This window comes from Rutidosis leptorrhynchoides, chromosome 6 (genome assembly GCF_046630445.1).
Source record: "Rutidosis leptorrhynchoides isolate AG116_Rl617_1_P2 chromosome 6, CSIRO_AGI_Rlap_v1, whole genome shotgun sequence".
Classification (NCBI taxonomy): domain Eukaryota; kingdom Viridiplantae; phylum Streptophyta; class Magnoliopsida; order Asterales; family Asteraceae; genus Rutidosis; species Rutidosis leptorrhynchoides.
The window spans coordinates 164,666,303-164,693,123 of NC_092338.1; the positions used below are offsets into that span (position 1 = coordinate 164,666,303).

Consider the following 26,821-nt stretch of genomic DNA (forward strand, 5'->3'; position numbering starts at 1 on the left):
ACTTAGTTTTCAGACTAGGTATTTCTCGAACAACTCACCGAAACCCGTAGAGACCACATATGATGTTTCTAATAAACCCAGTAAGGAAGCCACAAGAAATTTTAAGGATGATATACTCACTAAGTCAACACCACCGACACCCGTAGGTTCCGTAAACATTTGTGCTAGTATTGTGACAATTAATGATGTTAAGGGAAATAGTAAATATTTTAATCCAACTAAGTGCGGGGTGGTTGACAAAGAGCCCATAGGTAAACTGCCTGACGATGTGACCCTTACGAAATCCATGAGAAAATTATACAATAGGGTTCATAAAGCAGTATATGAAAAAGACGATCATTTAAGAAACTGTTTAGTTTCCATCTTGTCAAAGAAAGAGAAAACTAAGAAATGGCACGATGCACACTTAAAAGAGAAAAAAACATTTGAACCGGGAGACAAAGTTCTAGTTTTTCAATCACGTTTTAAGTTTTCACCTGGGAAACTTAAGTCCCGATGGACAGGACTGTATGAAGTAAAACACGCATTTCCATCTGGATACGTTGAGTTATATGAAAAGAATGGTGGTATTTTCAATGTGATTGGTCATAGACTTAAATTCTATTATGAAGGGTTCAACATCACTGAAAGAGATGACATCACATTCTACCTTAAGGATAAATGAATACAGGGTAATTTTAGCTAACCACTCGCCTTCTTAATACGTTTCAAATTATTTTGAGGGTGGAGCCCGATTGGTCTTTTCCTAGCAGACACTAAAGAACTAGTCTTCTCCCTCCATTCTGAAATTTTTTTTTTTTTTTTTTTTTTAGTTTTGTATGAAATTAATATGCTTTTTAAATTTATGTTTTTGTGTGAATTTAAAAACAAAATTTACTTTATTTCATTAAGTTAAAAAAATAATTTCTAAAATTCGTCGTGAGTTAAACACTAGGTCGTAGAACCGAAATTGCTTTACCCAAGAACGGGGCAAAAAATTTTGTTATCATTATTTTAATATTATTGATCTAAAGTATGCCAAAAATATTATATGAATGTGGGGTAATATACCAAACTTCAGAAATATGTATATATGTTTGTAGTTTATATTATGTACTAATAAGGGTAAAAGACGCATTTTCAAACACTGGTATTAAGTTACAACTTTTTAACTAAAGAGGTTTTAACTCCCTTTCTATACTAATTGCCCTCGTGAATTTTATCTTGTCTGATTTCATTGCAAATGAGGGCATTGCATGACCTCAAGTGTGGGGAGGGGTTATAAATTCTCTCGGGTTTATACACTTGGCTTATTTTCTAAATTTTGTGAAAAATTTTAAATTTTTTTTAACTAAATGAATTCAAATCTTGTTTAATATGTTTATGAACGATAAAACTAGGTGTTAAAGCCGAAATTATTTTTGCCTCAAGAAAAACATAAACTGAGAAACTACCAAATTTATGAATTTATTTGATTAAATCAAGAATAAAAAGATTCAAGAAAAAAAAGCCAAGTGTGGGGAGATTTGTCAATATATATGAACTGTTATCACATGTTTGTGCGAAGTTTATTGTAGGTACTTTTGCTTTGGGCTGTATAAATTTGTTTTACCCATTAAATTGTGAAAATTAAAGAAAAGATGGATCTACACAATGAATCAATTTTATCATTAAAATGAAGTAAAGTCTTCAGAAAAAGAAATGCGCTTCTTGATTTAGGTCAAGAAGTTGCCATCCAGACCAGTTGTAGAGTCAACAAAAAACCTTGAAAAGTTTTCTCGAAAATCAGCTGGAAATCCACGGACCTCAGCATCAAACAGGGTCACCAAGTGGTCAGACTTATCCTAACCATGAGAGGATCTGTCCCGTAAAATAGGGAGGGCGCTGTGCAAATTAGCTTGATAAGACTAATGAATCAGACCCCCAGAAAGGATAATCTCCTTAAAGATTAAAAAATCAGCATTTAAGCCTGATATTACTCAATCCTTGAGATTGACTTTAAAGATTGAGAATTACGAACTCATGGAATTCAATGATATCTAAACTTGAGCTTGAACGAGAAAATATTTTGATCAAATTTAAACCGATTTGTTTTCTGTAAACCTATTTTCAATGCGTTCATTACCATTGAATGTAAAATCCCGAGAATTCATCGAAATTCATTAGGTCACCTGAACCAAATCGGGTGTCAACTATAAGAACGGTGGTTGCATAGCATGGTCGAAGACAGGACCTTGTGCCAGACCGAAAAATTATAGGGTGATCTTTACTATTTCTCCTACAAAGGATAGTAATTGCATCCGATATGTTTTTGGACCATGATTATCTTCATGTCATTAGACATTGCCTTAACAGTGGCTTGTTCAATGCTTTCCTTTACAACCGGACGGTAGTTTACCGAAAGGTAATATACGAGATAAGTATACTGGCAGTGTTGCTTTCCTAATACACGGTTAGCAAGTGGATGACACAAAACCACAAGTTTTGAGCTAAAATTTTAAAATCTGAAACCCACAAAACTCACAAAAATATTTTGCAAATACCGGTAAAGGGTTATTTCGGAAAACTTGTCTAGGGTAGAATCTAGCTTGAATTTTCAAAAGATCAAAAGTTTTCATAAAGATCCAATTTCCTTAAGGATCTAAATTTTCATAGTCATGTGGGACTGTAAACCACATCGTTACTATCATTGTTTATACCACCGTATCAAAATCACTGAATGTATAAAGTGTGAGAATAAAAAAAGTGATTCGAGTGAAGTATGTTCTATTTTAAGTTCTATATTGCTTGAGGACAAGCAACGTTCAAGTGTAGGGATATTTGATATTGCTCAAAACGATCATATATTTAGACGCAATATCGTTCCAATATGTAAAGAATTTAATGGTAATTTCCTTATTTTTAGTTGTAATCGTTTAAATAAATAAGTGCAAAGATGAAAGACGAAGATCGCTCGAAAATGAAGATTTAAAGACGAAAATAAAGATTTGAAGACGAAAACGTCCAAAATGCTCAAACGTACAAGTTACACTCCAAGTGGTTTAATTTATCGATGAATAACGTCTAAAAATTGACAAGATTACAAGTCGCGGAACACAAAGTACAAGATTTTAAAGCACACGAAAAGACGTTCGAGAAACCGGAACCGAGACATAAATCGGGCGTAAATGTACGAGACAACAAAAACAACAACAATACCTAATCCCACAGATGTCGGGTATGGGGGAGGTGGAGTGTAGACAATCATTCCTCGAACCCTAGATTAGAAGGAAGTCACTACTCCACCCGTGGGTATAGAACCCGCGACTAGATAAGATCGTCCCTCCCTCTACTCGAGAGCCAAGAGATTGCTTCCTAAAGGACCTCCGGCCAGGAATGCTCATCAAAATACGATAGTGTGGGCATACGTACCTGTAAGAGTTATGTGCGCCTAGGAAGATGCAACCATACAAAGTAGCCATAAAACCAAACACATATAGCAGAAATGCACAACAGTATGACAGACAACATGAAAGACATAATGCGCAGTAATATGTAGTTTCAAGTAGGCATACAAATAAACAAAAAACACAGTCACACACCACCCACACACACACACACACACACAACCACACGCCTACCTACACCCACCCACCCACACACACACAGTCCTATAAGCATGTATGTGTATATGCTCCCACACACACATAAGCATGAATAAATACCTATACCTAAACACGTATACATATAGAAACTTTCATAGGAGTATATACCTAGATACCGATATAGACAAACATATATACACTTAGATACATGTACCTAGATACATACATACATATACATATACAAACATATACACGGGACCCTATATATCACCTAGATAAAAACACATAGATACAGAGGCATATACACGTATACACATAAACAAAAGTACAAAAACTGCTACGTAGGTACATATACAGACTAATGAATAGACCGTAAATACGACGTGGAAATATAAAAACAATAATGTAAAATACAGATATACAGGCAAAAACAGATACCATGTAGAGGGATATGTTTATATATAATATGTAGTGTAGCAATATAAAATATAGTAATATTTATATATATATGGTTGTAAAATAAATATATACTACACTTTTAAAAAAAATGAAAAATAAAAATAAAAATAAAAATAAAAATTCTAGGGCCTATATCGAGTCTTACTCAATTACACTAATTCTACTCCTCCACAGGTTCCTATCAGAAGTCATGTCCTCCATCAGTAGAAGCTCTTTCATGTCAAGCTTCAATCTATCCTCCAACCTACGTCTGGGTCTACCTCTTCTCCTTACACCCCCAACAGCGAGGGTCTCGACTCTCCTAACCGGGGCTAAAAGTGGGCGCCTCATAACATGCCCAAACCATCTAAGTCGTCCTTCCCTCAGCTTGTTGGTTATGTTCCCAACTTCCAAGTTCTCCCTAAACACTCCATTTGGTATCATATCTAGCATGGTCTTACCACACGTCCACCTAAGCATCCTCATTTCTACCACCTCCATCCTCCTCTCTTGAGCTTTCGTCATTGGCCAACACTCTGATCCGTACAACATGGCTGGTCTGATTGCCACCTTGTAGAATTTCCCTTTCAATTTGAGGGGTATCTTCTTGTCACACAACACACCTTTCGCTGCCTTCCATTTCAACCATCCTACTCGAATACGATATGCCACGTCCTCATCTATCTTTCCCGATTTGTGAAGCATCGAGCCTAAATATCTGAAGGAATCTTATGGAGGTAAAGTCTGATCCCCAATTCGGACATCCACTATATCATCTTGTTCCTCTTCGCTCTTCTTGAAATCACATCTAAGGTACTCCGATTTAAGTCTGCTAATCCGTAGGCCATTTGATTCTAGGGTGATCCTCCATTGCTCTAGCCTTCTGTTAAGCTCATCCTGGGAATCCAAAACTAATACAATATCGTCGGCGAATACAAGGTACCATGGGATGTTATCTTGAATCCTTTGGGTTAGTTCGTCTAAGATCAGAGCAAAAAGATAAGGGCTAAGGGCCGATCCCTGATGTAAACCTACCTCTACAGGGAAAAATTCTGTGTTTCCTACCGTCGTACGTACTCGCGTCTTAGCCCCCTCGTACATATCTCTGATAGTTCTTATATATCTACTTGGGACACCCCTAACATTAAGAGTCTTCCAAATCAGCTCGCGCAGGACACAGTCATAAGCCTTTTCCAAGTCCAAGAACGCCATGTGTAGGTTCTTTTGTTTTTCCCTATACTTCTCCATAAGACTTCTAACGATGCGAATCGCCTCCATCGACGAGCGTCCTGGCATGAAACCGAATTGGTTCTCTGAAACCTTTGTCTCGCATCGGAGCCTCGTCTCAATCACTCTCTCCCAAAGCTTCATAGTATGACTAAGTAACTTTACGCCTCTGTAATTACTACATATTTGCGCATCTCCCTTGTTCTTGTAAATGGGAATAACCTTACTGAGTCTCCATTCCATAGGCATCTTTGCACTTCTAAACGTCGTGTTGAAAAGGTTTGTCAACCATCTAACCCCATCGTCTCCTAGGCACCTCCACACCTCGATCGGGATTTGGTCTGGTCCTACTGCTTTGTTTCTCCCCATTTTTTGTAGGGCCGATCTAACTTCCTCATGGTTGATCCTCGTGCAGAAACAGTTGTTTTGATATTCACGAACCTCGCCGTTGAGTTCCCCGTTCCGCTCTGGTCTTTCCCTACCGAAAAGGGAGGAAAAATACTCTCCCCATCTTTTCCTAATAAGGTCTTTTCTCACTATACTTTGACCTGCTACATCCTTGATATATTTGACGTTAACTAAGTCTCTGCCTCTCCTAGCTTTAGCTATCCTATATATGTCATTTGCTCCCTCTTTAGAGTCAAGTTTCTTATATAAATCTTCATAGGCTTTGTCTTTTGCCATTGCTACGGCCTTCTTTGCTTCTCTTTTAGCTTCTTTATATCTTTCTTCTACCCTAGTTCTCTCTGCAGGTGTCCCTTCTCCAAAAGTAATGAGCTCCCTAAACCTCGTCTGCTTTAACGCGACTTTCGTTTGGACATCATCACTAAGCCACCATGATTCTCTACTACTCTTATTAGCTCTCGATGTCCCTAATGTCACCCCTAAAGCTTCTTTTTCCACCTCTCTGATTATGGATGCCATGCGGTTCCATATCTGGTCTACGTTAGTAGGGGCTACGTTATCCCCTTCTACACTCAATCTCTCCGTAACAGTCGCTCTAAACGTCTCCGCCTTCACTCCATGTAGGTCCTTCCAAAGGATTCTATGTTGTACAACCCTGGCCCTCCTACCAACTCTTCCCCGGGTGACTAAGTCCATGACCAAAAATCTATGCTGGGAGGAGCACGTGAAGGCTGGAAGGACCTTACAGTCCTTACACGTCCTAAGTTCCCCTTTACGAAGGAGCAGAAAGTCAATTTGGGTGTAATGACCCCCGCTATGAAAAGTGGCAAACTGAGAATCCCTCTTCTTGATGAAAGGGTTTGCAACAACCAACTTGTGGGCAATGGCAAACTCAAGAATTGAGCGCCCTTCTTCGTTTCTAGGACCAAACCCAAAGCCCCCATGGGCTCCCTCGTAACCTTCTGCCTCCGCTCCTATATGTCCATTCAGATCACCCCCTATAATCAATCGATGATCCACTGGGCACCCCCTCACTACCTCATCTAACAATTCTCAAAAACTCTTCTTTTCCGCATCACTTAACCCCGCATGAGGTGCGTATGCGCTAATGACCGTGAAAGCCTCCTCCTTAATTATAAGAGTAACCGACATATCGCTAAACCTACCCACGTCAACAACGTTATCCTTATGTGGATTTCCCAAAAAGATACCTACCCCGTTCCGTGCTAGCCTAGAACCCGAGTACCACAACCTATAGTCCATAATGTCTACCACCTCTTCACCCTTCCATCTAGTCTCTTGAACACACCCTATGTCCACATTACTCTTAAGAAAAGTATCAACGAGCTCAATCCTCTTGCCCGTCAAGGTTCCTATATTCCAACTACCCACTCTAATCTTACCAAGGGTGGCTACCCTACTACCTCCTCTAACCCCTCTAGGCCTACCTACCCCTAAAGAAGAGGACATGACCTCAAGTAACCATAAATATGTGTAGGGTCTATATTAACTTAAACACCAAAAAGATGACTACTAGCTATAAAAATATGAATATGTTAAATTAGTATATATAGTTGCTTAAAATACTTAGGAAAGAAAATGAAATAAATAGGCAAGACAATTATATAAAGTGCCTGTTCAAAAATTTGATAAAGATAATAATACAGTGATAAATAGGCAAGAAAATAATATAGTGATAGAGATCAAATAATATGAAAAGCTGAATATACTTCCTACCAACAAACAATTAGGGCCTGTTAAAAATTTGAAAAGCGCTAGATATCACCAAATAGAGATAGTAAGTAAGATTATAGAAAAAAGAAAAAAAAGGATATAACGTTCAGAGATCTAACACAGCCTTGTGTAAACAAGGAATTTCCGGCAGCAGCTGCGCTTGACTGCTAAAAAGAGCAGAAGAAAGTGACTAGAAAAAATGAAATCCGGCGACCTGAGAAGCGGCGCTTGGCGGCGCATTTTGGGGACGTTTGTCGGCGAAAGTTGTACTCTCAGGTTCGGGAAGATGCCACGAGTTTAATGGAGCCGGTTATGGCTTTTAATACACTCGAAATTATGAGCAATTTATGTACAAATTTTAGGGTGGTTGTTTGCTTTTTGGGGTGGGGTAAGTCAGAGAACGTAAATGTACGAGACAACGGAGCGAAAATTACAAGTCAACTATGCACAAGAATATAATATAATATATATAATTATATAAATTATATAATATATATATATACATATATATACATATATATATATACATATATATATATATATATATACATATATATATATACATATATATATATATACATATATATATATACATATATATACATATATATACATATATATATACATATATATATATACATATATATATATATATATATATATATACATATATATATATATATATATATAAAATATGTCGACAAGCTAGGAGCCAAAGTAATGTGAGCTAGCCAGGAGGGCCATGCGATCGCATGGCAAAAGCACACAAAGCCCATGCGATCACATGGGCTACAATAATCCAAAAAGTCCTATAAATTGAGCTGTTTTCTGCCGAGTTCAACACACAATTTTTACAGAGGATTTCATTCTCTTTCTCTCTACATAATATATATTTATAATTTAAAGTTTTAAGTTTAAATTTAAGTTAAGTTTAGTTTGGGTATTGTAACGTTTAATTTACGGGTTTTAAGTTGAAGCTCTGTCCGTGTAACGCTACGCTAATAATATAGCTTTTTTCCATTCCAACTCGCTGTAAGTCTCCACGTCCCAACTTTATTATATTCATGTATCGTTATTATTATTATTATTGTTATTATTATTATTATTGTTGTTATTTTTATCGTAATATTTATTATTATCGTCGTTATTATCGTTATTTATTATTATTATTGTTATCGTTTATTATTATTATTATTATTATTATTATTATTATTGTACCCATGTCCACTTTATATAATTTATATTTTTATGCCGTTATAATATCCAACTAAATACCCACAATGGTGGCTAAAATGTAGAACCTCTGGACGAATGGATTGAACCATATTATAATATTATGATGTAACGTTGACTATTTTTAATATTGAGCTTAATCACTGACCCATTGTTATATAATTTGATATTTTCACCCCTATCACATAATTTATTAAATTGATTAGCGAAAGTTAATTAAATTTACATAAATTATGCTTCAACACCTTAGTGATCTAGATGGACATATGGACAAATTATTGACAACAATTTAGAAGTGTGATTCGGTGGTTTGGGTAATATTATAGTTTATATAATCGTGTAATTATAAAAATGGAATACCGTTATAATTTTGGTATTAGCGAAAGTTAAAACCAGATTTAAATCTCAATTTGAATAGTCGGGGTATAATATAATTCGTTAAAACGAGATCTAATGAAAGTTAGATTTAATTTTAGTTAATTAAATCTTTATAAATCGAAATATAAAATATAAGGATATATATTAAAACATCGTAATCGGACTTAAAAACAATCCATAATCCAGAGGGGACATATTTTAGTAACCACTACTTTACTTTATTTTAAATCTCATCAATTTCACTTTTTACTACGTAGATAAATTCTATTTACTTTTTACCGTATTACTTTTTATCATATAGTAAATTTTAATTACTTTTTACTATTTTACTATATTGCCATGAAAAACCTTATTTCTTTTATTTTGTCAAATTAGTATAAACTGTATTTTTATTTTCGTTAATTTAGTTATTTAGTTTTAGTTAAATTCAAATTGCGTTTAGTTATAATTAAAGCCTAATCCAAAATCCCCCTTTTAAATAGTTTAACTTTTAACGATTAAAACACTTGAAAACTCCATTTCCCTGTGGAACGAACCGAATTTACCAAATAAAATATTACTATACGAATGGGACTAGTTGCCTATATGTGTGAAATCAATCCGAAATCATAAAAACGCCATATAATCACAACCAATTCCTGTAATAAATTCAATCCAAATCCGTTCAAAATAAAAGGACACGATCATGCACATCAACAGCCATGTATTCTTCAGACAAGGAGGATTGCACAATGATGAGAGCATGTCGATCTTCTTACTGCCATTTAACGAAATCAGGATTAGGAGAAGCAGCGTCTCCGGTAACTATTTGAGTAGGGGGTGAAGCGACCCGTCCTAATCCACCTGGACGAAGTCTTCAACATTTGGTCCCATTGCGAGGTACCGACTTAAATATGCCATGAACGACTCCATGTAATATGAGCAAATGCACAGCGGAAGATTTCTTTCATACCTGAGAATAAACATGGTTTAAAGTGTCAACCAAAAGGTTGGTGAGTTCATAGGTTTATCATAATCAATCATTTCCATAATTTTAATAGACCACAATATTTCATTTTTCCATAAATATACATCTCATATCAGGCATTTCGCAAACTGCATAGAGATAAAAATCATTCATATGGTGAACACCTGGTAACCGACCTTAACAAGATGCATATAGAATATCTCCATCATTCCGGGACTCCCTTCGGACATGATAAATTCAAAGTACTAAAGCATCCGGTATTTTGGATGAGGCTTGTTGGGCCCAATAGATCTATCTTTAGGATTCGCGTCAATTACGGTGTCTGTTCCCAAATTCTTAGATTACCAGACTAAAAGGGGCATATTCGGTTTAATAATCCAGCAATAGAATGTAGTTTCAATTACTTGTGTCTATTTCGTCAAACATTTATAAAAACAGCGCATGTATTCTCAGTCCCAAAAATATATATTGCAAAAGCATTTAAAAAGGGAGCAAATGAAACTCACAATACAATATTTTGTAGTAAAAATATGCATATGACGATACTGAACAACGCAGGATTGGCCTCAGATTCACGAACCTATATCATGTATATATATATTAACACATATAATGAACATATAATGGTATTCAGACTAGGTTATATAAATATATATACATATATATATATATATATATATATATATATATATATATATATATATATATATATATATATATATATATATATATATTAATTATTTAATATATTACTTATTTAAAATAGTAATCTATTTATTATTTTCAATGTTGTATATATCTATATATGTTATTTTTATATTAAAATAGTAAATTAGATATACTTATGATATATGTAATAAATATATTTCTGTATAAATATCTTTTGTTTGTAAAAATAATAATTATAATAATACTAAATTAATTTGTAGTAATCATAATAATAATAATATTAATAAAATAGTAATAATGATAATAATAATAATAAAAATAATAATAAAAGAAATGTTAATACTAATAATAAAAATGATATTTTTAATAATAATAATAATTTTAATAAAAATGATAAGTTTAATAATAATGATACTTTTAGTAATAATGATAATGATAATAATAATAATAATAGTAATAATAATAATAATAACTATAATATCTATAATAATAATAATACTTTTACTAACAATGATAATAAGGATGATATGAATAGTAATAATAATGCTTATAATAATAATAGTAATGATAATAATAGTGCTATTAATAATAATAATAACTAATACCTAATACTTAATAATACTAACACTAATACTTAATACTTAATAATAATAATAATAATAATAATAATAATAATAATAATAATAATAATAATAATAATAATAATAATAATAATAATAACAATAAGAGTAATAATAATACTACCTCACAAGAAAAAGCTCCAAAAAGAAATAACTGCCCTTGCCCGGGCTCGAACCCGCAACCTCTCATCTTAACACTCATCAACTCCCTTAACCATCCAAGCAATGACTTATTCCTATCTTAATTCTATATAACCTTATCATTATATATATCACCATCATCATTGTCAACATTCATAACCATCATCATCATCATCGATTATCTCCATTTTAGAATCATCACAATATCCTTCACGTATCATCTTTAATACATTTTAACAGAAAAATAAATTTGGTCTTCAATAACACAATGATTTATACGGCTCCAAATTTCCTAACCGAACAGGAAAACATTCAGCCCAAATGGCAGACTACACTATTCGACCCAAGTAGAAAAGTAAAGGAATTCGGCCCAACAAAATACAAGCCCAAGTAAAAGAGGTGGATTTCATTGGTGTTTAAAAGCAATTGGATGGCAGCAAAAAAAATATGTATATACAACTCATCACCAGTGTTCACGATCATCATACATCATTATTATCTTTATCTTAAATGTCCCCATCATATCTTCAATATCATCATTATTTGTTTAATTTAATGGAAAAAAATACAGCGGTATGCACTGCAATAGAAATCGTAACGAGTAGCAGGTTCGTTGGATTGTGTTTGGTCTTGCTGCGATCGATTGAAAAAAACAAAGGACTAGCAGTAGCAGGTGTTCGAGAAAACAGAAGATATATACAAGCGTATGTGGTGGTGTTTAAAGATAGTGTTTGATGAAAGTGGAGTTTAAATGGATGACTCGAATGGAGAAAGTGGTTCAAAAAGGGAAGTAGAAAAACAGTTGTATCAGGTGCCGATTGTAATGGTGATTGTTATGGTGATCATGATGGTGGTTTAAGGTGACAGAACACAGAAAAATATATCGCATCAATAGTCAAGTTGATCTTCATCTAGCAATACTAAAACAAGAATGATTTGATAGTGATTGATGGAGGTGTTCGAAGAGTAGAAACAATAGCAAGCTAGGAGGCATTGATGATGATAAATTGTTAATATGTTTTGGTTCTTGATCTCAGTTTAACAACAATAAATGGGTTTCAAAGTTCGAAGAGTAGCATAACCCGTATAGTAGTTTGTGATGATTGTATTAGATAGAGGTGGTGGTTATGTGTGATGGTTCCTTGGTTTGAACTACGTTTAAAGACGATATATATATATATATATATATATATATATATATATATATATATATATATATATATATATATATATAGTAGCGGTGGTTAAGGGTGATCGGCGGTGATGGTGGTGCAATGGTGGTTACGATGGTTGATCAAAAAAAATGAGGAGGGTGATGCTTGTTTACATAGGTGAGTGATCATAAGTGTTTGGTGCTCGGTTAAAGTCGATGTATGTAAGGTTTATGGTGATCAAGGTGGTTTACGGTTGTTCTTGATGGTGATGGGTTGTCACCGATGGTTGGGCATGGTGGTAGCTTGGAGTGACGATGGTGGTTGACATGGGTGGCGAATGGGAGTGTTGAATCGTTGGAACAACAATCGGTCGATTTCTTGGACCTCACACCACTACCCGTGATATAAATATGCTCGATGTTTTTCTGTAAATGTGGATTGGTCATAAGAGAGAGAAAAAAATGGCAACATTTGTATGCACGTGTTCCTAATACAAATAGACTAATGGGACTTTCAGAGATTCTACTTGCTGAGAGGTACGTTGTTTTAGAGGTATAAAAGAATGAAGATGCAGAGAATTGGGTAAGAGAAAAGAAGACAAATATATATATATATATATATATATATATATATATATATATATATATATATATATATATATATATATATATATATATATATATATATATAAAAGGTGTGGTGCATGAATGTTAAACAAGTGGGTGTGTGATCAAAATTTCAAAGTTACAGAGATATATAAAGATATTAATATCCAACGTGTAATAATATAAAATAATAAAAATATATTAGCAGCCTCTATTTTTGTATCTTTCTTACCGACAGTTTTATTTTGAATAGTATATCGTGGTCCGTTGATCATTTGTGATGAATAAAAGTATTCGGAAAAATCCCAAATTTTTACATTAATTATCTTTATTTATTTTAGTCATTATGATATGAAATTTGGTTATTAAGTATTAATTAAAAAGTAATTCACTATCCGCGCTCGATTCCAGGTAAAATATGAAAAGTGTTCAAATTTAACAAGTAGCTCCTAAATACATTTTTAATAAGCCTATAGTTTATATAACTCATTTTCAGATCACCGTTTATTTTAAAATCATATAAGTTTGTACCTAACTTGTTTAATATCCATCGAATGGAAATTGAGTGTTACTGTCGTTTACTAAATAGGTTCGAAATCGCAAAATATATATTTAATATACTTTATTTATATAGATGTGTTTTAAATAATAATTATCATAAAAACATATTTTTATTTTATTTAACATAATTAGCTTTAATAACAACAACATATAATATTTCAAATTATATTTTCAATTATTATATATATATATATACACACATATCTATTTACAATTAATTGTTCGTGAATCGTCGGAAATGGTTGAAGTTAAATGAATGTACGAAAATGGTTCAAAAATTTTTGAGAAGCAACATAACGGACTTTGCTTATCATGTCAGAATTATGAAATCGTATCGTGAGTTTAGTTCAAAATTAGTCGAAATTTTTCAGGTCGTCACAGTACCTACCCGTTAAAGAAATTTCGTTCCAAAATTTGATCGAGGTCGTCATGGCTAATGATAAGAATGTTTTCATGACGAATATAAGTTGATAAATAGAGTTTTATTACCATAGAGTAATATGGATAAAACAATTCGATTACTCGAAGAGTACGGGTGAAGTTATCACAAAAGAGTGAAAAGTCTCGTCTTAACTTTTTGACGTAGTCATGGTTGAATTCCGAAATTCATGGAATTTAGAGGAAATCTTCGTAATAAGATTTGGTTCTTCGGTAATTAAGGAAACTAGGATCTTCTTTGATTAAATGCGATAATCTGTTCCGATTGTTCTGTCGGATAGTTCACTATAATTCCACCCCTTTCGTTTCCTTATTTCCATAACTCACACCTTCTATTCTTTCTCCCTCATTTCATACTTTAAAGCATTCGTCAATATGCTCCATCCAGTTCTGATTTTTGATATACTCCTAACTTTCATATCTGTCATTCTTCTTTTTCATCCGTCACCGGAAGAATCTATTTACTTCTAATATACTCTTGGTTTTATAGTGTTTTTAGTTCTCCCGTGTCTTTATATTGCTATATGCATTGATATACACAGTTTGTAAATTTCTGGGTTGTTGTTGGAATTTTTATTTTCCCTTATATTTCGGAGCTCCATGCTTTTATTTTCTCTTCTCGACTTTAAGTAAAGCAAGTAATGGTCCAGAATTCGTAGGTATGAAGTTTTGAATGATCATAGTATACTAAGCAGAAGGAAATGTAATAGCACGTTTTGATTTGTTAAATTACCAGAATCACGGAGCATGGAACTATCAAGAATATATTCTCTTGATATGATTAGAGGTTAAGTAGAATGTAAGAGTTATGTAACATGGCACATGATGAGGGTATGATCTGTGAATCATCACGTTCCATTAGAAATTCAGCATGACTTACTGTAATATAATCACGTTAGCCGGGCGTCATTATATTATACTAACTCATGCTTCAACTCCCAACACTTCTCCAGAAATCATTCATAATTTAAACTCATATTTTATAGAAGGATAGCAACTAAAACAGTTTCTTTTATGATGTAACATAGATAGCACTAGGAGATAGATAATTTCGAACAAATATATTTATAACGAAAGATACGATAATATCTTAGAATTTAAAATATTTAAGATCAGAAGATGATGAAGAAATTTGTCCGCAAGGATTTATAATAAGTAGGAGCAAGATATTTGTTTAAAGGTTTCAGCAGATACTGAATCATCTGGATTTTGTAAGTACATATTTTGTGATTTATCCACAGCCTCCTTCATAGTCTGCTCAATCTATTTTCCAGTTCCAAAACTGAGCCTTTTCAACACACCATTCTTTATTATTAAGTTTCTGGTCATTAGGACCATCCATAACTTTTACTGCTTCATCAACAGTCTCATATCTGAATCTTTGGTTATCATTCCGAGGTGTTTTCAAGAGTTTGAAGGGTTTGAATGAAGATTGTAATTGTCAAGATACAAATGATGTTTTAGATGGAATCAAGTGACAAACTTAAGAAAATATTTAACTGTAGAAGATGTAATTTATTAACGATATTTTAAATCAAAATGTTATATTTAATATTTCTTACTCTTTTAATACATTTTAATTGTCCAAGGTTAGTAGTCTAATGTTAGTAGTCCAATAGTCTAATAATTCAATATATAATCTAATCAATCAAGATTATATTATATTGTCTCGAGATTAACCAAGACTAGTATATTATGACAGTATTTAAATGACGATATTTAAAATGCGTAAGATAAATAACAGTATTTAAATGGCGATAAATAAAATTGCGAGTATTAAAATTGTGATAATTAAAATGACAATAAATAAAATATAATAAGGAAATAGTCATAACGGATATAGGAACAGTTAGCTAGGATTTGGTTAGTATAGATTTAAAATTTTACGTAGTTAATTAATTGGTTACTAATCAAATTTTATTTGTCCATTATTTTCTTCATTATGCCACTTGTCAAATCTTGACTTGGATTCTGATCGATAAAATTTCGTGTATGAAATTGATTTGGAGTGAAAATGATTATTCGTGGATGAACGGATACGTATATCTGTGGTTGTAAGTAGGATAGTAAATGACTATTGAATCAGAATTGAAGAATGTACAGTATAACATGTTAATGTAAGATCTAAATATTTCTAGGGTATTACCTACCCGTTAAAATATTCTCATCATTAATAGTTTGTACAAGATAACTTTTAATTAAAATATTTATGAAAATATATATACATATATATTTTTCTTCAGATGTAATCATAGATTTAATGAGTCAATGTGATATTAAACTCATTTGATTTATGGTTAGAACTAGGATACATAATCTCTAAAACATTAGAGATTACATAATCGCCATGCAGAAAGAAGAATAATGATGTAGAACGATATGTAGAATGATGATTATGCTTGAGATATAGATTGTGGTGTTGAGGTGTGTGGTGTTGGTGATGATGTGGTAGGCGTAAGTCTATCTTCCAAATTACATACTGTACTTTCCAGAGACTCCATTCTTTCTTCAACCCTAGCACGAAGCTCCCTGACTTCTTCTACTAATCCTACTTGATTAGTAGTTGGGAGTAGAGGTTGAATCACCAACATAACTCTGTGAATGCGTTTTTTGAGGCGAAATATTCTGGCAAAGAGTGTGAAAATGGTATTGCGAATTGGTTGTCCGGTGAGTGCGTCAAGTTCTCCGATGTCGGGAGGTAAGTTCGGTTCGCAGTAGGGTTCTCCCTCTTCATTTCTCCAGCGAGTGAGTATGTCTCGAACCCATCCCCATTTCCTCCAGAATGGAGTATAGTCAACCAGTTGGGGCACTTCGGTCACACTGCTTTAAGAGTTTTCAGAATTACCTTCGGAACTATAGGAACTCGAACTTTGTGCAGAATCCATCTTACACGGTCAGTTAGAGGGTTCTCGATATGAAATGATTTTTGGATATCAGATGATATTCTATTTACATAGAATACCAATATATAGTACAAAAGATCCCGTAGATTACGGAGGGAATTATGGAAACGTGTCAGACAAGGTTTAATGTGATGGGATATGAATTTGTCTGTACATCATCTATGCAATAATTACAATAAGACGTGTCGAGACTGAAAATGATAAGTAGATATTTTTCGACAAGGAATGATAATCAAAACTTTTGACATGCAGACAAGGTCCAAGTCTAGACTCATTAATGTATCCTAACAACTACTAGGTCGAAGTCCAGACTCATTAATGCATCCTAACAACTATCATTTAGACACACTAATACAAGACCTGGTTCGCTAAGGCCACCGCTCTGATACCAACTGAAGCAACCCATCCTAATCCACCTGGACGAAGTCTTTGTCATACCCCATCCTAATCCATCTGGACGAAGTCTTCAACAGTTGGTCCCATTGCGAGGTTCTGACCTCTATATGCCATGAACGACTCTATGTAATATGAACAAATGCACAATGGAAGATTTCTTTCATACCTGAGAATAAACATGCTTTAAAGTGTCAACCAAAAGGTTGGTGAGTTCATAAGTTTATCATAAAACAATAAAATTCATCATTTTGATAGACCACAAGATTTAAATACAGTACACCTATCTCGTGTACAAAACCATTTTTCATAAATCTTAGTAACCGTACACATATCTCGTGTACAAAAATATCATACATATAACCTGTGTATAAAATCATTCTCTCGATACATAACATTCACTTTTCATTCATTGCTTGGCTTGGTAACCGACTTACCATATAATACGCATAAATAATATCCCCAAAATAGAACATCTCGTCTGTATAATAATCATATAAACTTCGAAGTACTAAACACCACGCCCACTAGCCCTTCCGTCTAGTGAACATTCTGGGTAGGGGTGTTAAACCCGGTAGCTACCTTTAGGATTCGCGTAAATTAGGGTCATACCCGTTTCTAATTCTTAGGTTTCCAAGCAATAATAATCAGGGGAAATATTCACAACAATTAGTGGCAATTATAACGTCCAACTAATTCAATAATAATCCACAGAACTTCTGTCTGCATAATAATTCATTCGAGGAATGCTTTGCTTGTGTCTATCTCGTCAAACATTTATAAAAGCATTTCATGTATTCTCAGTTCAAAATATATTTCAAAAGCATTTAATAAAGCAGTTGTAAAAACAGCGCATGTATTCTCAGTCCCAAAAATGTAAAGAGTAAAAGGGAATCAAATGAACTCACAATCCTGTATTTTGTAGTAAAAATACATATGACGACTTTGAACAATGCAGGGTTGGCCTCGGATTCACGAACCTATATCATTTGTGTATATATTAAGACTTATAATAACAATTAAGCAAGTATATATATATATATATATATATATATATATATATATATATATATATATATTATTAATATACTTAATAATTTATATGTGCTATTAATAAATATATTAGTTATAACTTATTTTATATACTTTAGATAACTAATTAATATTTATATATATATGATTACTTTAAAATATGTTTATCTATCATATGTAATTAAATTAATATTTTATAATAATAAAATTTCATTTAAAAACAATATGTAATATCAATATAGTTATGATACCCATAAAAATATATTTTTATATAAATATCATTTGTTTGTTAAAATTATAATAATAATAATGATAATAATAATAATTCATTGTAACTTAATCATTTTCATGATATTATTTGTATCTTTATTCTTTATGTTTGTAATCATAATAATAACAATAATGTTAATAATTATAATAATGATAATAATATTTTTAATAATAATGTGTTAATGATAATAATAATAATACTTAATATTTATAATAATAATAATAATAATAATAATAATAATAATAATAATAATAATAATAATAATAATAAAAATAATAATAATAATAACAACAATATTATTACATTTAAGAAAAAAATGTGGGCTTAAAAATGAGTCCATTATGTTAAAACTTGAAGCCCAAAATTATAACCCAACCCATTGCCCTTTTAAAATCTGAATCGATGGACTGTCTATATCATTCGTTTCTTTTGGTTGCCATAGATCGGTTCATTCCTCAATCAACCAATCCCCAATTTTCCAAGATTAAAATCTTTAAAATCAAGTTACAAGATCAGACGAACTCGTTTCTTAGATCCACGATTAAGGAGTTTTGTGAAAGAATTCAAAGCTAAGAATAACAACAATCTTCAATTTGTTAAGAATGGTAGCGACGGTGATGAAGAACATGAAAATCAAAAACTGAAATCTAAAGCGTTTCAGGTATGTATTACTTCATGAAGATTACTGTAATTCATCTCCTAAATACTCGTCAAGCTTCAATTATATCAAAAACATACTAAAATTTGTAAATCACAATGTTTGACTTCAATAAACACTAGTTTGACTTTGAGATTTGTAATCATTCAATGTTTGTTAACTTAATTTGAAGCATCACGAAGTATTGTTGGAGGATTATGAATTAAAATCTCTGTTCAGTTTGAGCTGAGATAGATCAAAGTACTCTGAGGACCTCAACGAATTGTGTTTTTGGCTAAGAGATGAAATCAGGTAAATTTTCTGTGATAATGATGTTGATATTCGAATCTGAAGGTTCACGAGGGTTTGATTTCTATTATTGATCACAAAAGTTAGCTTTATTTGTTGTAAGAATCATTAAACAAGAACTCGAGAATTCAAGTTCATGAATGAAATTGATTATTTGATGAATATAATTGTTTCCTGTAGTAAAATAGAGTTGTGAATCTATTATAATTTCTATTATTTGAAGAAGCTGAAATCATATGATATTGTTGCTGTGAACTTGTTAGATGAATTTGAATTGTGATTTAAATTGCGAAATTTGAATTTGTGTTTTGAAATATTGAGCAGGTGGTTTGTCGATGGTTGTTCGACAGAATATAAACAGAAGACAGAATTTGATAGATGGATTGTTCGTTCGTGAGGTGGGTTCGAACAGAAAAGCATAGCAGCGGTCTTGTGGGTTTGTGATGGTGGTGATTTGATGTCCAGAAAACAGAAAAATATATGGTGTTAAGCCGAATTTTGAAGATGGTGAGACATGGTGTCGGTTTAGTTTTCAGACAAGAGAGAAAGATAGAAAGAAAGAAAGAAGGGTGGATTTGGTTATGGTGAGTTCAAAACAAAATAAAATTAGTTGATAGTAACAGTAATGGGTTTGTTTTTCTTTGTGTTCAAGAAGTGTAATGATGTATGTATATGCATATAATGTATATATAGAGTCAGAGAGATAGTAGATGTTATATACATATATATATGAAGATAATAGAGGTGAGTGCAACCTGAGAGTATTGTAGCAGCTGCAGAAGTCGTCGCGTGTATTGGTTAATGGCGATGAAGTCTAATGACTAAGGGGATGAAGTGGTTTGGTGTTGGGCTGTGAGCTGTAAACAGAACAGTAATGAGTGGCAGCAGCTGGGTTGTAGTACTTGAATAATAGAGAAACAGAAAGAGAAGAGGGATATGGAAAGGTGGTGATCTTGAAGTGGTGTTTGTTCTAGGTGGTCTTTATATGTTAGTCATATATTTATATATAAATGTGAGAGTGGTTGAATATAGAATTAAAACACAGTTCAAGTTCATGTATTGCATATATTACTCCATAATTATTTGAGATGGTGGGGAGACAAAAACAAAACTTTCAACAGTAATTTAATTTAATCATTCAATCATAATATCAATCATAACTAGTGAAGCCATCGAACATTTGAATTCTAATTACCGACTGTTTTAATTACGAAGATTATATCGTGAATCGTTGTTAATCAAGGGCGGATAAAAATATTCGAAAAATACCAAATTTTTAAATTAAGTGCATTTAATTATTTCGGTCTCTTAGGGTGTAAAAATCAGTCATAAAAGTTAATTAATTATTAGCGTTCAATCACAAGTAAAATACACAGAGTAATAAAACTAAACAAATAGATCCTAAATATATTTTTAATAAGTCTATAATTTTATATAACACATTTTCGGATCACCGTTTATTTGTAAAATCATATAAGTTTGAATTTAACTTGCTTAATATCAATCGGAACATCAAACGAGTATTACAATCATTTAATATTTATTTCTAATATACTTTATTTATATATAGATATGTTTTAAATCATAATTATTATAATATCCTATTTTATTTTATTTTACATAATTAATAATAATAACATATAGTACTTAAAATTATATTTTTCCAATTATTATTTATATATATATATACATACGCATAAACATTTACAATTAATGGTTCGTGAATCGTCGAGAGCAGACAAAGGGTAATTGCATACATGAAAACAGTTCAAACTTTTTTGAGACTCAACCTTACAGACTTTGCTTATCATGTTGAAATCATACAAGATTAAATTTAAATTTGGTTGGGAATTTTCGGGTAGTCACAGTACCTACCCGTTAAAGAAATTTCGTTCCGAAATTTGAGTGAGGTGGTCATGGCTAACAATAAAAATGTTTTCATGATGAATATGAGTTGATAAATAGAGTTTTATCATTATTTAGTAATAAAGATAAAATAATTCGATTATTCGAAGATTACGAGTGAATCTATCACTTAATAGTGAAATGAGAAAGATAAGTTTCATCATAACTTTTTACTAGTCATGGTTGAATTTAGAAAGTAAGATGTGTCTTAACTTTTGACGTTGTCTTGGTTGAATTCCGGAATTCAAGGGATTTAAAGAAAATCTTAGAAATCTAAAAGATTTGATTTTTCGGTGAGTAAGGAAATTAAGATCTCTATTATTTAATACGATGGTCTGCCTCGATTACTCTGTCTGTTATTTTCATTATAAATTAAACTCTTTTCGTTCCATTATCCTCATCATTCCTATACTTTCCTTCTTAGTTTATTCATCCAAAAGATTGTGAAAATGCTTAACCCAGTTCTAATCCTTAATATTTTCTAATTATCTTTTCTGTCATCCTTCTTTTCAATATTCCACCAGAAAAATCTGTTTACTTATACTATTACTTTGGGATGATATTATTCTTAATCATACTGTTTCTTTGTATTGTTATTCGTATTAATATCCGTAGTTTGTAACCTTCGTGTTGTTATTGGGCTTTATATTTTCTCTTATATTTTGGAGCTCTTTGCCTTTTTATCATCCTCTCGATCTCTAGTAAAGCGAGTAATGGTCCAGAATTCGTAAGTATGGAGTTCCGAATGAACTTAATGTTCTAAACGAGAAAGAACGTAATAGCACGATTTGATTTGTCAAATTACCAGAATCGCTGAGAATAGAACTATCAAGAATATATTTTCTTGATATGTTCAGAAGTTAATCAGAATGAAAGAGTTATGTAACATGACACATGATGACGTTATAATCTGTGAATTATCATGTTCCATTTAGAAACTCAGCATGACTTACTGTAATATAATCACGTTGATCAAGTGTCATTATATTATACTAACTCATGCATCAGTTCCCAACATTACTTCAATAACATTCATATTTTAAGCTCGAAAGTTTACATAATATAGAAACTAATAGTTTCTATATGATGTAACACTGATAGCACGAAGAGATTAATGATTTTAGATAAGAATAGTTATGAAAATATCTTTAGAAATATGGAGGATATTTATAATGACAGATACGATGATATATTGGAATTTTTAATATCGAAGGATGGTGAAGAAAATTTGTCCGCAAGAGTTTGGAGTCAGAAGCAAGGTATTTGCTAAAGATTTCATCAGAAACAGAATCATCAGGATTCTTAATGTACAAGTTTAGTCCTTGTGATTTGTTTAGAGACTCCTTCGTAGTTTGCTCAATCAGTTTTTCAGTTTCAAACTTTTTCTGAGCTTTGCCAATATACAATTCTTTATCATCAACTTTTGGCTGTTGAGGTCGTTTACAGTTTTTGTTGCTTCATTCAACTTTTCAAAATTCATAGTATTAATTCGTAGATTGGGTGCTTTTCAGAATTTCAAAATGGAAGATCATAGTTCTAAGAGATAAATGTTATATGGATACATATAACTGTTGATGTGGAAACGTTGCGAGGCTCACAATACAGATTTTGCCGATTCCCGGTAATTGGTATGGCAAATTCTTGTTTCAAGATGTGGATGAGTATATGTTGAGACTTCAATAGATAAATATAGTGATTTGTCGGGGAAATTTAAGCCAAGGCGCAACGAGGTTGTTGGTACGTCTGCTGGTAATATGATGGGATATAAAAGGTTCCCCGATAACAATAAAAGAGTACGCATATATATCAAGGTTATAGTAAGGCTAGTCCGTTTGAAAAGTCAAAGTTGACTTGCTGGAGCTGTGACAAATTTGGCTAATTTGAAAAGGAAATGCAAAGTTATTTTCAGTAATAACAATGTCAAAGGAGCTAGTACAGATACGTGTTAAACGTTTACTCAGGTTCCGAGAGTTTTCCAGGTGCATAACTATATGTATCAATCTTTTCTTCCGTAGATGAAGTGCGGTTGGTTCACCCTCTCGATTGAGTTGTTTTCAAGAATTATGAAAGGTTTGATGCAGACTTTAACCGTCAAAATACAGATGAGGTTTAAGATGAAATCAAGTGGCAAACTTGAAGAATTGTTTAGTTTCATATGTTATAATCAATATTTTAATTCATTTTAATTGTCCATATTATTCGTCCACAGTCGATAGTCCACAGTTAATAGTCCAATAATTCATATATAGTTTAATATATAATATTCGAATTGATTAATACGTATCGTAACCCGTGTACATGTCTCAGACTCGATCACAACTCAAAGTATATATATTATTATAGAATCAACCTCAATCCTGTATAGCGAACTCGATCATTACAGCATATAGAGTTCTATGGTTATTCCAAATTATATATATATATATATATATATATATATATATATATATATATATATATATATATATATATATATATATATATATATATATATATATATATATATATATATATATATATGCGTCGATATGATATGTCAAAACCTTGTATACGTGTCCCAATATTTAAAATGCGTAAAATAAATAACAGAAATTAAATGACGATCAATAAAATTGCGAGAATATAAATTGCGATAAATAAACTGCGATAAATAAATTGTGATAAATAAATTGCGATAATTAAATTACGATAAATAAATTGCGATAAAATAAAATGTAATACAGAATTAACAGTTAACTAGGAACAGTTAGCTAGGATCTTGTTAGCGTGGTTTCTTAACAAAATTTCATATTGTTAATTAGTCTGTTTCTAATCAATTTTTTATTGTGTTCATTATTTCTTCATTATGCCACTTGTTGGATTCTGATAGGTCAAAATCCAAATATGAAATTGAATTTGAATGAAAATAGTTATTCTTTGGTGAACGGTTACGTATATCGGTGGTTGTAAATAGGATAGTAAATGACTGTTGAATCAGATTCGAAGAATGTACAATGTAACTTATTAACGTGAAATCTAAATATTCCTCGGGTATTACCTACCCGTTAAAATATTTTCACCATTAACAGTTTGTACGAAAGAATTTTTAATTACAATCTTTATGAAAATATACTTACATATATATTTTCTTCAGATCTAATCATAGATTGAATGAGTTAATATAATATTAATCTCATTTGATTTACCGTTATAACTAGAATACATAATCCCTAAAACATTAGAGATTACATAATCGCCATGAAGAACGAAGATAATTGATGTAGAACGATACGTAGAACGATGATTATACTCGAGGTACAGAATGAGATGTTGAGGTATGGATTGTTGATGATACTGGTGCTGTTACTGATGGTACTGTTGGTGCCGGTGATGTTGATGAAGCTGGTAAATGTTGCACCTCATTTTCCAAATTGATTACTCGAGCGTGAATTTCGTTGACTTCTTCGATTACTCCGGGATGATTGTCGGTAAGAACGAGCGAATGAATAAGATTTAGATTTGTGGATGGAATATAATCGTGGTGAGATATTCGGGAAATGAGGGGGGAAATGATGATTCGGACTGGTTTGCTGATAAGTGCTTCAGGTTCATCGCCAAGAGGTAAATTCGGTTGGTGAAAAGGATCGCCTTCTTCACGTCTCCATTGATTAAGTCGACTACGAACTCATTAGATGAATTGGGGATGGATGATTGGTTGGTTCATTCTGGTGACACTGCTTTCGGAGCTTAGGTGAACTCCATATCGGAATCTGAGGGACTTGAACTAGTGGTGAGTTCCATTTCGTACGATTGAATAAAGGATTTTTCGATAAGAAATAGATTATAGGATGTAGATTAGTACCCTGCAATACATAATTTACATATGCATATATAATGCTAAAATCCCATAAGTTACGGAGGATTCTACGAAAGCTGCCAGGCAAAGGTAACAATAACAGATACGCTAAGATATGAATTTATCTATACACTATCTATGCAATAGAGGCAGTAAGACGTGTCTAGACTTTAAGGATGATAAGCAAATAATTTTTGACACTAAATGATAAGAAAAACTTTTGACATGCAGACACGGTCGAAGTCCAGACCCACTAATGCATCTAAACAACTATCAGTTAGACACACTAATGCAAGACCTGGTTCGCTAAGACCATCGCTCTGATACCACATGTCATTATGTGGGGACAACCACCATCCCACCCAGTGCCTTCCCAGCTAACCGCATGGTGACCACTGAGTGTACCTCAGATACTGATTTTAGGGCCTGCCTCTCGGCTACTACCAACCCTCGTAAGGGATCGCAAGGAGTAAGAGCCAGTGCTTCATCACAGGTAACACTGTGAGAACCTCCTTTACTACTAACCCGCCACACATGGACGGCGTTAAACTAGCTCTGATGCCACATGTCATACCCCGTCCTAATCCATCAGGACGAAGTCTTCAATAGTTGGTCCCATTGCGAGGTTCTGACCTCTATATGCCATGAACGACTCCATGTAATATGAGCAAATGCACAACGGAAGATTTCTTTCATACCTGAGAATAAACATGCTTTAAAGTGTCAACCAAAAGGTTGGTGAGTTCATAAGTTTATCATAAAACAATAAAATTCATCATTTTGATAGACCACAAGATTTAAATACAATACACCTATCTCGTGTACAAAACCATTTTTCATAAATCTTAGTAACCGTACACATATCTCGTGTACAAAAAATATCATACACATAACCTGTGTATAAAATCATTCTCTCGATACATAACATTCACTTTTCATTCATTGCTTGGCTTGGTAACCGACCTTAACATATAATACGCATACATAATATCCCCAAAATAGAACATCTCATCTGTATAATAATCATATAAACTTTGAAGTACTAAACACCACGCCCACTAGCCCTTCCGTCTAGTGAACATTCTGGGTGGGGGTGTTAAACCCGGTAGCTACCTTTAGGATTCGCGTAAATTAGGGTCATACCCGTTTCTAATTCTTAGGTTACCAAGCAATAATAATCAGGGGAAATATTCACAACAATTAGTGGCAATTATAACGTCCAACTAATTCAATAATAATCCACAGAACTTCTGTCTGCATAATAATTCATTCGAGGAATGTTTTGCTTGTGTCTATCTCGTCAAACATTTATAAAAGCATTTCATGTATTCTCAGTTCAAAATATATTTCAAAAGCATTTAATAAAGCAGTTGTAAAAACAGCGCATGTATTCTCAGTCCCAA

The 26,821-nt window shown here is 32.5% G+C and overlaps 1 protein-coding gene across 1 annotated transcript; it reads right to left on the reverse strand.

Annotated features, from left to right (window-relative positions):
- Nucleotides 1-3,830: 3,830 nt before the first annotated feature.
- LOC139854224 (uncharacterized) lies at nucleotides 3,831-7,103 on the reverse strand. The gene is made up of 3 exons (XM_071843541.1): nucleotides 6,695-7,103; nucleotides 6,016-6,607; nucleotides 3,831-3,834 (listed from the first exon to the last, which is right to left on the reverse strand). The coding sequence occupies exons 1-3, from the start codon at nucleotides 7,101-7,103 to the stop codon at nucleotides 3,831-3,833; spliced, it is 1,005 nt and encodes a 334-aa protein (XP_071699642.1).
- Between the last annotated feature and the right edge of the window lie 19,718 nt (nucleotides 7,104-26,821).